Genomic DNA, 12,495 nt, shown 5'->3' with positions numbered 1-12,495 from the left:
AGGAACTAAGTATGGATCACAACATAGCATTTTCACCTTTTTTGTTGTTGTTTGCTTGCATTTCATTTTCTTTCTCATTTTTTTTTCCTTTTTGATCTGATTTTTCTTGTGCAGCATGATAATTGTATAAATATGTATGCATATATTGGATTTAATATATATATTTTACCATGTTTAACACATATTGGATTACTTGCCATCTGGGGAGGGGCTGGGAGGAAGGAGGGGGAAAATTGAAACAAAAGGTTTTACAAAGGTTAATGCTGAAAAATTATCCATGCATATGTTTTGAAAATAAAAGGCCTTAATAAAAAAATTTCATATACCATAACTTATTCAGCCCTTACCCAGCTGATGAGTATCCACCCAGTTTCCGGTTCCTTGCCATTACAAAAAGTGCTGCTACAAACATTTTTGCACATTTTGTTCTTTTCCCTTTTTTATAATCTCTTTGGAACCCAGACCCAGTAGAGATACTACTAGATTAAAGGGCATAGTTTCAAATGCTGTCTAGAATGGTTAGATCATTTTCCAAATCCATCAACAATGTACTAATGATCTAATTTTCCTACATCCCCATCAACATTTATCATTCTTTTTCTGTCATCTTAGCCAATCTAAGAGGTGTGAAGTGGTACCTAAGAGTAGTCTTAATTTGCATTTCTCTAATCAAAAGTGATTTAGAGCATTTTTTTCATATGGCTAGAAATAATTTTAATTCCTTCATCTGAAAATTGTTCATATCCTTTGACCATTTATCATTTGGAGAATGGTTTGTATTCTTATAAATTTGAGTCAATTCTTTATATATTTTAGAAATGAGGCCTTTATCAGAAACACTAGATATGAAAATTTTCCCCAGCTTTCCACTTCCCCTCTAATTCTGGGTGCATTGGTTTTGTTTGGAGAAAACCTTTAAAAAGTTTTTTAAAATAATCAAAATTACCTATTTTGCATTTTATAATGTTCTCTAGTTCTTCTTTGGCCATAAATTCTTCAAAAGTTGGGTATTCTGAAAAGAAAAAGGAGGGAGCAAATTCCTGATCTGAAAGACCACTTGTGTAAAAGTGAGAAATGGATACATAGTAAGACGCCAGCACTTGATTATAATGTCAAATTATGACAGCAAATCTAAATAATTTCTTCCTAAAACATGAAAAATTCCTCTTCAAAAAATTTTACTGGGAAATTTCCACATTAAAAGATAATCAAAATAGGAAGGAGAGGAAAAATCAAGAGTATAGATGACTAGTAGAAATGTTTATGCATCAATAAATAAAATGCATTTAAAAGTCATGTTATGAAAAGTAAAGCCCACTGACTGCTAACATTAATTCCCCAAAGCAGCCACAAACTTAATGTTTTTCTTTTTCTTTTTTTTTTTAACAGACTACATAAATATTTACCAACAAAATGGAAGCATTATTATATTAGCATCTGAATTTGGATTAGAAGAATTAGTTTACGATGGCAAAATCCTTAAGGTAGGGGATGTTTATTATACCACTGGAATCCTCTCTCCTAATGATGTAGATAGATTGATGCATTTTAATCTACTTATCTAACTCTCTCTCTTGAAATCTGGTCGTCTGTCACCACCTGCCAAATGGCTGTTTTCTTCTGGACTTCTGGACTCAATAGGCAACTCACACTCAACATTTTCCAGATGATTCATGATCTTTCCCAAATGTTCTTCCTCCAAATTTCCATCTTTCTGTGGTGGGGACAAGCACTCTTCCATTCATCCACTTTTCAACTTCAGAGACATTTTTTACCCTTTCAGTTCCCTTTACTCCATATTTAATCAGTTGCTTCACCTTATCAATTCAACCTGCCCATGTTTCCAACAGTCTCCTCTTGATTCAAGAAGGCCACAACCCTGTTCATACCCTCATCTGCTCTGTGATGGACTGTTCCAAATAGCCTCCTAATTCCAATTTCTAATTGCTTCAACCATCCTTACAAAGGGAAGTTCAAAGTTTTTTAGCCAAAATACAACTCTGACCGAATAACTGCCTTATTCATACATCTTTGGTGGCATTTAAAGCCTTTTATACTCTGGCCAGTTTACATTTTCAAATTTTTCACATTAATTCTTTCTTTGTATTCATATTCTAGCCACAATATCCTCTTTGCTGAAATCAGCATTGGGTATCCTGTCTCCACGATATTGTACAAATTTCCCTCCATACTTATCTAGCACAGAGAACTGGGGCCCTAAGATCTGGTAACCATCTCAATTCTCCATTCTTCACTTGCCTTTCTGGTTTGGCCTGAGTTCATCGTTCTGGAGTTGCCTGCATCCTTATGGGAGAAAGTGGACTCCCAATACTTCAATCCCACCACCCAAAGGAAAATTTTATTTGGGGTTCTAGTCTAATGGGTCCTTCACCATGAGGATGCAGACAAGGAGAAAGTAAAAACAAGTCCCCAGAATACAAACTCAACTCAGATATGGAGCAGACTTTTTTTAAAATTCTACACAGAAAGGAAACATTAAGCAATTAAAAAATCACAGTATGATTCAAATTAGTTAAGAGGCTTTCCAAGCCTCCTTTGTTAGAACTTTGCAACAAGTCTGCTCATTAGCTACCCAACATGAGTGTCATCTCCATGGGGCTCTTTTCTCTCCTTGGGATGATCCTTCCTCTTGGTGCTTCCCATCAAACTACAAGCATTTATTAAGGATACATCATGTATCAGGCAGTGCATTAAATGCTGGAAATACAAAGAAAGACCCTCCAAATTCAAGACTGTTTGGTCTCAAGGAGTTCAGTCTGATGGGGGAGACAATGTGTAAAGAGCTATGTACAAACAAAATATAGATATAGACGTAGATATCTATCTATATGGGTGAGGAAAAGAGATGCAAATAGATACACACATATATATGAATACATAGACACATACATGAATTATACATTGTGTATAAATACACAAACACGAAGTATACATGTGCTTGTATATATTATATTATAACCATAGCCCCAACCCCCAGGAAAACTGGGTTTGAGAACTTAAAATGACCCAGAATCCCTTTTGCAAACCTTAAAAGACCCTTATCTCCTTCTCTCCTGCATAACATTAGGAACAGAAATCTCATGCAAGACTTCTGTCTCCCTGCTCCTGTCTTTGATATATCCCCTTAACAAACAGTTGCAAACATGTCAGAGAAGGAAGCAGGCTAACCTGTTTGCTGGTTTCTTTAGACCCTATACAAGGCCCTATATCCTTTTGTTCAGGGCCTTGGGATTTGGATACTGATCCCATGTGGCCAAAGTCAACTTTAGTAAATTCTCCAATTAAAAATTAATATTTTTCAACTCATCTCTATATCTTGGCACAACATTTACACACACACACACACACACACACACACACACACACACACATATACACATTTTATATATGAGAAATGAAAAGTAACCCTAGAGAGAATTCAGTGGGAGAGGGGGCAGTAGGAAGAGCCTCTTGCAAAAGGTGGAGTTTGATCTGAGTCTTGAAGGAAGCCAAAGAAGCCAGGTGGTAGAGGTAATGAGAAAGCCCATGGTGGGCATGGGAGAAGGGAGTCAGAAGGAACAGAGACATGGAGTTAGGAGATAGAGTGACCACTGTAACACCAGTTCTAGAAGCTGATTACCCACAGCTCAGTAATGGAGGAGAAGGAAGATGCTAGCTGCCTTTGGAGATGTTACAGGTCCCAGTATCAAAGGAAAGAGAAGGCAAACCCCGCCTAGAAACAGGCTGTTGAACTAGGAGGCCATTAACTCATTTGGCTGGGTCAGAAAAAAGCCCAACCCCTCAGTGGTCTTCCAAAGCTCAGAGACTCATCCTAGCCCTTCCTGGCTGGCAGGAAGGAGAGCCCTTTGGGGTAAGGGTGGTCTTTTTTGTAAGTCCCTGGCTCATTAGCTCAGCAGCCAATGAAGGAGGCCCCTTGGCTAGGAGAAGGTACATCAAAATGCATACCCAATGGTATGCTACACCCTGAATGTATTTCCCTTCCCCTCTGCCCCACAGAATCTTAGCTTCCTACTAGGCTCACCTCCAGAGCCCCATCCTATTGGAATCTTTTAACAATCCCAGCAGCTGTTAATATTCTTTCCATCCTCTATGTATATGGTCCTCACTTTCAAGCATTGAGGTTGAATCTCTTCAGTAGAATATAATCTCCTCGGACCTGAATTCAAATCTGACCTCAAACACTTAACACTTCCTAGATGTGTGACCCTGGGCAAGTCACTTAACCCCAATTGCCTTAAAAAAAGAATATCATCTCCTTGAGAGCAGGATATCTTTTTTATTTGTCTTTACGTCTTTAGTTCCTAGTGCAGTTCCTTACACATGAGAGGCGGCCACTAAATGCTGATTGAATTGAATAGAATATACATGAAATCTGTTCTATCCTTAAAGGTTACCATCTCTTCTTGGATGAGAGGGAAGACCTGTGGAATTTGTGGAAAAGCAAATTGGGAGACTCACGATGAAATGGAAATGCCCAATCACAAGCAGGCTCGTGACTGCACAGCTTTTTTTCATGCATGGTTGTTGGTAAAAGAAAACTGTGACAAAGGTTAGTGGACTCTGAAATTAATTACACACACAGGAGACTTACAACAAAGACTACTAACATGACATCGAATATTAATTCGAATTTTCAGGCAGATATCACCATGTTTTATATGTGCAATGACAGATCTTCATGTACTTAGAAAATGTCCTAATTTCCAGAGGTACTCAGACCATTTCAACACATCATAAAAGAATTTTTTAGCATTAAAAAAAGAAAAGAAAAAAAGAATATATTTTTGATGTGCAGAAAGAAAGAGCAACAGCTCTCATTTTTTCTAATTTTGTTTGAGGGACACCTCTGATCTAACCATTTCTCTAAAATCAGTGGGGTTTTGGAAACTCTTGGCTTGCTTTCTTTTTCTTTCCCCAAGATATCCATAGCTCTTAGCTATCAACCACTTCAATTACTGCAGCTTTCCCTTCCCCCATATTCTTTTTCTATATGCTTTGCACAATTCAATATCCAATTTTCTTTCCTTCCATTTTGATCTTGACACTATTGCTTTCATCTTTGTTTTGGCTTTGTCTATGTATAGATCAAGGAAGCCCCTTAAAGCTTTCTATTATCTGAATCCTCCCTATGTCTGGCTGTCTCTTTAGCTCATCTTACTAGTTCCTTTATTTTCTCTCAGTATCTCTTATCATGTACATCTCTCACTGAGTGTTCCCAATTATGTGATTTTTATGTTGCTCTTGAAGTGATCATTAACCAGCATAGTTCAGGGATGAGGAAATTACACTTAGATTAAGCATTTAATATTGTTATTCAGTTTTTCCAGTCATGTATGACTCTTCATGATGAGTTTTCCTGGAAAAGGTCCTAGAATAGTTTTCCATTTCCTTCTCCAGCTCATTTTACAATTGAGGAAACGGAGGCAAACAGAGTTAACTCACTTGCCCGGGATCACATAGTGTCTGAAGCCAGATCTGAACCCAGGTCTTCCTGATTCAAGGCCACGTGCTCTATCCACTGCCCCTCCCATTTATTAAGTACTTACTATGCGCCAAGCACTATGCTAAACACATGGAATGCTAATACAAGCAAGAAGATAGTCCCTGCTCTCAAGAGCTTACATTAGAGCAGACTCCACTGTAAAAGAGAATGGGAGAGCAGATTATAAAGGGGGGAAAGTGGATATTGGCAGGGGAAAAAGAGAACAGAAGGGGAAAATTTGTCCTGGAGGGTCAAGAGTGAGCCGGTTATGGGTGAGGAAGGCTGGCAAGAGCCAATGGAGGTTGTTTCTGCTGATTTTGGTGGAAATATTATTTGTTATTGCTATGTAGCATTGCTACGCAGCCCAACTTAGTGTACTGGGCTTGTGGTCAGAAAGACCTGCATTCACATCCTGTTCTTCTCTATGTTACTTTTGCCAAATAACATCTATATTTCTCTGATAACTTCTTCTGCATTATCTTCTAATTACTTCATTTTCTCTCTCTCTTTGCTGAGGCAATTGAAATTAAGTGACTTGCCTGAAGTCACACAGCCAGGAAGCATTAAGTGTCTAAGGCCACATTTGAACTCAGGTCTCCTGACTTCAGGGCCAGTGCTCTATCTACTGGATTATCTAGCTGCCCCTACTTACTTCATTTTCAAGAGAATTTCAGGTGATAACCTGTCAGTAGAAGGACTTTGACTTACTGATAATATCACAGGAGGTTCTTTATGTATTGCTATTATGTGTTTGAGACACCTTGATATTGTAATTGGATTCCAGTCCACCAGTCACCAAGTGAATCCAAAATCCCCAAATTCCAAGGTAATGTGGCAGTTCACCCAATTAAATCCTTATGTAAAACATAAATAAGAAAATGAATCCCCAAAGCAAACCCAAGGAAATGGGAACTTGAATTAAGACAGACTTGGTCATTCATCAGTCACAGAAGCTCAGTCTTCTTTCTTCAGAGAATGAGCTAAGTACTGCAAACACCCCTTAGACAAAAACATTCAAAATTTTAAAGACTCAAAAAGTTAGCTCTGAGTTTTTAAAGGAGATCAGGGATTCGGCTTCTAATCACTGAAAAGAACTGACATGATACAAACAAGTTCCAAGATGGTTCCTTGTCACTTGACTTGCAAAGAAATTATAACCAGATAATATTCGGTAAACCGTCTACAACAGAGAGAAAAATGCTTGGTTATGCTCCAACCCATGACCATTCACTTCCATATCATGATTTTTTTGAGGAGAACTTTGACAGAGATTCATTTTCTTTAAAAAAAATTTTTTTATCAATAACTTTTAGGTTTTATCACCTTATTTCTATGTGTATCCCTCACCCCACACATCTTAAGATGATATAGTCAAAATTCTTCATAAGCCTTAGCTATTGTTAAGATTATTGTTATGATTATTATTATTGAAAGGTATAAGCATTTGTATTGCACCTACATGGTGCCAGGAATAGTGCTAAGCACTTTTTGTAGATATTCTCTCACTAAACCCTCACAGCAATCCTGTGATGCAGATGTTATTATTATTCCATTGTATACTTTGAGAAAATTGAGCCACTTTAGTATTTTTGCCAAGACAACTCTAAATGGGGTCATGAAGAGTCACATAGACTGTAAATAATTGAACAACAACAAATATTAGACTTCAATGAATAATATCGTGTTGTACAATCCACTGACTTGTCTTCAAATGTCTCTCAAATCTTCTCTCCAAATTCCCTTTTAGGATGCAAAATACAAAGGAAGTATGAGTTCTTGGATCTTGTGGTGAAAGGAGAAGAATCCACATGTTTCTCTACTGAGCCAGTACTGAAATGTAGGAAAGGCTGCAGATCAGCCGAGACCACCAGGCTTGATGTTGGCTTTCATTGCTTCCCTAGAGGTATGGGTTTTCTTTAGCTCCTTTGAGGAGAGAAAAGTCAGAATCAAATGAATGTTGGCATGAGTGGCACTGACCTAAAAGACACTTTTTTCTATTCATGCAAGTTGCTTTGAATCTCTAAGACTTTTTTCTTCCCCTGTAAGATGGAAAATTCGCACTTATATAACCGTTCTTTAATTTTTTACAAAGTACTGTTCTCTCCTCTGAACAGCCTGGGCAATAGAAGGAAGAGCGGATCTATCAGTACCGTACCTTGGAGAGAGACCGTAAATGGATAGTGAGGGACTTGCCAGCAGCAGAAAGCAGGAAAGTTCCAAAGCCAGAATGTAGACTCAGAACCCAAGACCAGGGTTCTTTTTTTTTTTTTTTTTTTTTTCAGTACCATGCCTCCCCTTTCGGTAATAAGGGTAATATTTGTATGATATACTTTTCAAAGTTGTTGGGATGGCTGAATAAGAGAAAAATGTGAAAGTGTTTTGTATCCATAGATATTATATTTATACAAACTATTATCTTTATTGAATTGAAGGTTCTAATTGAACCAAATCCTGATATTCTAAAAGTTAAGGTTAAAGGATCATAGATTTGAACCATAAAAGGCTGGAGAAGCCATCTAGTCCATCTCCTCCTTTCACAAATGAGGCAATTGAATCTCCAAGTGGTTGTATCATATTAACCTCTCCACTATAATATGAGTCTTTTCAGGACTCGGATTATATATTTTTTCATTTTTCTATCCCCAGTATGAGTAGATGTTTAATAAATGGCTGTGATAGTTGTTGGGGGATGAGAACTTTCATCTAGATATTTATATTTCAAAATGAAATAATGGCTTTAAATGTTCTTCTCTGGGTACAATCCTCAAAAATCAACAAGAAAGGCATTGCTAAATTAAGAAATAAGGGGGTTTTCAAGAGGAACTGAGTGTCTTTCCTATAAAGTAAAGTCTTTATGACAATTTATTTGAGATTCTCCAAAGTCATTAAGTGTTCCTGGGATTGTAACCGTGTGAGGTTTCTGCAAACCTGATGACCAGATGTGCAGAAATGGTTCTGGAACAGTTTTCACTCCCAGAAATCATCCAGAGATACCATTTAGGCGTTATTACCAAATTTATCCCTTAAGACAGTCCTAGAGATAATGACAACTCAGAGAAATGCTAGCCCAGTACTGTACTAAGCCATCAAACAGAAGGAAAAATAGTAACGATTAGGCATAAGTACAATTAATCTAGCAGTTAGATGATGCAGTGGATAGTATTGGGCCTGTCAGGAGGATCATCTTTGTGAATTCAAATCTAATCTCACACATTTATTAGCTATGAGAACCTGGGCAAGCCATTTAACCCTATTTACTTCAATTTCCTTATCTACAAAAGGAGTTGACATAGGAAATGGCAAGCCACTCTAGCCAGGAAAACCCTATATAGGGTTAAAGAGAACTAGATACAACTTAAAAACAACTAAACAGCAATAACAATTAATCCAAGTAAAGTTGGTTATTGAAGTAAAGTAGGAACTGGGAGGGAGAGTAGTTACTAATGGTAACAGTGAAGAAGTTATCTCTGAAGAATGGTCAGGAGAGTGTAGAGTCTGGATCTTGTGGTGGAAGATGGGCCCCAGGGGAAGAACAGGACCATCATGAATATCCAGGAAGATGTAAAGAAGAGGGGCATCCACCCCCATCCCAGTATGGAAGTTTGAGAAAGGGACTCTACCAGACAAAGGAAGGATCAGCGGGAGAGGGAAAGGACAATTGTATAAAGGAAACATATTCTATGGAGAACAAGATGTAATGAGAATGGGAGCTGGGAAGAAAGGTTTTATAGAGATTAAAGGACGAAAAACCAAAGCTGTATAGTTCTATAATATAGCCTTATTCTTAAGACCAGAAATACCGGCAGTTTCCTGAGGTCCTCATGGGAGGTTATCACACACTCCAAATGGCAGAAAGTATGAAATTCCATCCAGTGGTTTGCCATTTTCTTCTTTTTCCACAATTGGGATTAAGAGATTTGTCCAGGGTCACTAGTAAATGCCAAATGTCTAAAGCCACATTTGAACTCAGGTCCTTCTGACTCCAGGATCAGCGCTCTGTCCACTGTACCACCTAGCTGCCCCTTGCTATTTCCTTCTTCAGTTCATTTTACAGATGAAGAAATTGGAGCAAACAAGGTTATGTGACTTTCCGGGAGTAATATATTCATTTAATTCATTCAATCCTCATATGGTATTATCATCATCCTTTGTCATCTTATTTGCCAGGTTCCAGACGTTCCTCAGATTTTCAAAACCCTTCCTAAAATATGACATCCCAAATAGAACACAATGGCCCCAATGTTCTACTTGTGCAGAGTAATGAAGGTCAATTACCCCGTTATCTGCCTGTGTTTACTATAAAGTCATCTCACCTGAGCTCTGCTTAGAAGCCTTGAGACACCCATGTAATTGATGCTGTTCTATCTGGTGGAAAAGTTTGGTCTTGCTCCCCATAAATGGGATTTTGAGAGGATTTAAATTTTTCTGGATATTAACCCACAATTACTTCATTTTTCTCTTACAGATTTGTCAATGAGTCTGACCCAATGGGTAAACACAAGAAACAAGCAAGCCTTTACAGAGGATAAAGTGGAAGCCATAGATGCAGATATTAATTGCACATGTATGAGAGATCATCCCCCACTGTGATGCTTTACACTTCATCTGACAGATGCCGTAACATCTTCAAAGGGTGTCCTGACTATGAAGGGAATAGGAGAAGTTTGGGAAATGATTTTTAAAATATTCTCAAAAAATCATAAAAGTTAATGTATTTCTATAGAACCTAATGCATTGTATATGGTCATTTTTATATGGTCACCTCCCTGATGTCCTGGTCCTCTTTAGGAATAAAAGACAAAAACCCTTTGTTTGTATTGCTATTAAATATGTATGCATAAGCTCTTTTTTCCTTAACATATGAATGTCCACATTTTTGTTCCTCGTACTTCAAATGAATAATCCCATCCTTCTCTCATGAAATGATCCTGGTTGAAAGATGAAAGCATATAGAACCTCAGTTAGCTTTAATTATGCCTTGTACAAGATGGTTCCTATTTAGGTATATAAAAATGTTATACTCATGTGTTTTCTTTCATATTTACCAAAGAAAAAGATCATAGAATTGTCGAGAATGAGAGAATTAGCGTGCTTTTTATACCAATGACTTTGGAGCAAATCTTAGAGCGTAATACAGTTGAATCGTTAGAGGGTGGGAGGGATTATGAGATCGGAGCTGCTGGGAAACTGTCCTGGAATCAAGAAGACCTGAGTGCAAATGCTTCCTCTAACATGTACATCCAGTGTAACCATGGACAAGTCACTTTTCAATGTTACAACATTCTAAAACTAAATTTACGTAAACTAGTGATCTGTATCAGTGAAATAAACTTCCCATTCCAAGAGTTCCTTACAAACAAGTAATTACAGTCTTGGACCAAAAAAGTTAGTTAAAGCAGTAAAAGCAATATTGTAACAACCATCAGTTGTGAAAGATTGTTACTCTGATCAAGACAATGATCCAAGAAAATCCCAAAGGACACATGATGGAAAATGCTCTCCATTTTCAGACAGAGAACTGATGAACTCTGAGAACTGATTTAAGCTGACTTTTGTCACTTTCTCTCTGTCTCTTCATATATGTGTGTGTATATATGTATGCACATATATTCTGCTTTCTCTCTCTTTCTCTCTTTTCTCTCTCTCTCTCTCTCTCTCTCTCTCTCTCTCTCTCTCTCTCTCTCTCTCAACAATCAACTTACAAAAAAGCAATTCTAATACAATGTTAAATAATAGTGGTGATAATGGGTATCCTGGTTTCACACCTGATCATACAGGGAATGTATCCATTTGATGGTGCCGTGATTTTTGTTTTTTTAAATTTCTATTTAGTTGCAGGATAGTCATTCTATTTGTAGAAAAACCCACATGACAGGCCAACTTTCCTTATAATATAATAGACGTTAGCTGAGACCTCCAATGATTTATTGGTTAGAATGAAAAAAAAATTTCTGGCTCAATTTTATGCTATTATGCTAGTTATAAGTTCTAAGGTAATTCCTTTTTGTGTTTGTTGATCAATTTACAACTTGTACTGATGTAATTTTTCCTTTTATGCATCTTTGACACTAAATAATCTTCCTCTCTCTAAATTTTTGCCATTTATTGTTGAAATGTAAATATTTACTTTTCCCTTTTGCCATTTATAAAATCCAATTGTATCTCTTTTGGAATTTTTTATTAAACTAGAGACTATATGGGACAGCTAGTTAGTGCAGTGCATAGTTACCCTACCTGGAGTCAGGACTTTTCTTGATCTCAAATCTGGCCTCAGACACTTACTAGATGTGGTACCCTGGGAAAGCCACTGTGTCTCACTTTCCTCATTTGTAAAATGAACTGGAGAAGGAAATAGCAAACCACTCTAGTATCTTTGCCAAAAAAGCCTAAATAGGGTTACAAAGAATTGAACACAAAGATGAATGAACAAAAGAGACTATATAAATCTTATTTACAATTTTACTGGGTGCTCAGTGGTCACTTAGAAACTCTGAGTCTGTGCTCCAATCATGTAATAAATCCAGTTACAAAATTTTTCTGTGTGTTTATAAGGATGATTGGCAGCAGTACCTATGAATCAATCCTTGGGTATTCTGACGTCAAAGGGGCAGACCACAAAAAAACAGTAATAAGTTGGAAAGAGTCCTTGAGTTCAGAAGTCTGTCAGCACACACTAGGTAAAATTTCCCTGGGGAAGCTTTGAAGCTTGAAAAACTTGACTACAGGATAAATCTTCTAGTTCTAGAAAACTGTAGTGATACAGAAAATCATGTTCTGTGTGCTTCTCTGTGTTGTTTTGTCTGGCTCCTGCACCTGAATAATTAATTAGAGAAAGTGTTGAATTCTAGAGTGCTCAGGCTGACAGCTGTACTGATTTCCTGATGACTGTAAGTTGTGGGAGTTAAAAGCAAGGGTTAAATTGAGAAACTCTGAGGTCTTAACAGGTGGTAGGTGGTATTTTTTCAAATTCTATCCCCTTGCGCCTTATTTCC

The 12,495-nt window shown here is 37.3% G+C and overlaps 1 protein-coding gene across 1 annotated transcript in view; it reads left to right on the top strand.

Moving 5' to 3' along the window:
- LOC111720987 (vitellogenin-1-like) overlaps positions 1-11,097 on the top strand; it is a 90,368-nt gene extending 79,271 nt beyond the window's left edge. Inside the window, exons 27-30 of the mRNA XM_031969301.1 lie at positions 1,390-1,484; positions 4,411-4,570; positions 7,251-7,406; positions 9,969-11,097. Of these exons, the coding sequence (XP_031825161.1) occupies positions 1,390-1,484; positions 4,411-4,570; positions 7,251-7,406; positions 9,969-10,093 (536 nt within the window). The 3' untranslated portion in view covers positions 10,094-11,097. The remainder of the gene's footprint in view (positions 1-1,389; positions 1,485-4,410; positions 4,571-7,250; positions 7,407-9,968) is intronic.
- Positions 11,098-12,495: the final 1,398 nt, after the last annotated feature.

This window comes from Sarcophilus harrisii, chromosome 4, assembly GCF_902635505.1.
Source record: "Sarcophilus harrisii chromosome 4, mSarHar1.11, whole genome shotgun sequence".
NCBI lineage: Eukaryota > Metazoa > Chordata > Mammalia > Dasyuromorphia > Dasyuridae > Sarcophilus > Sarcophilus harrisii.
Note: the sequence above shows the minus strand (reverse complement) of the source record. Positions and strands in the feature narration are given on the sequence as shown.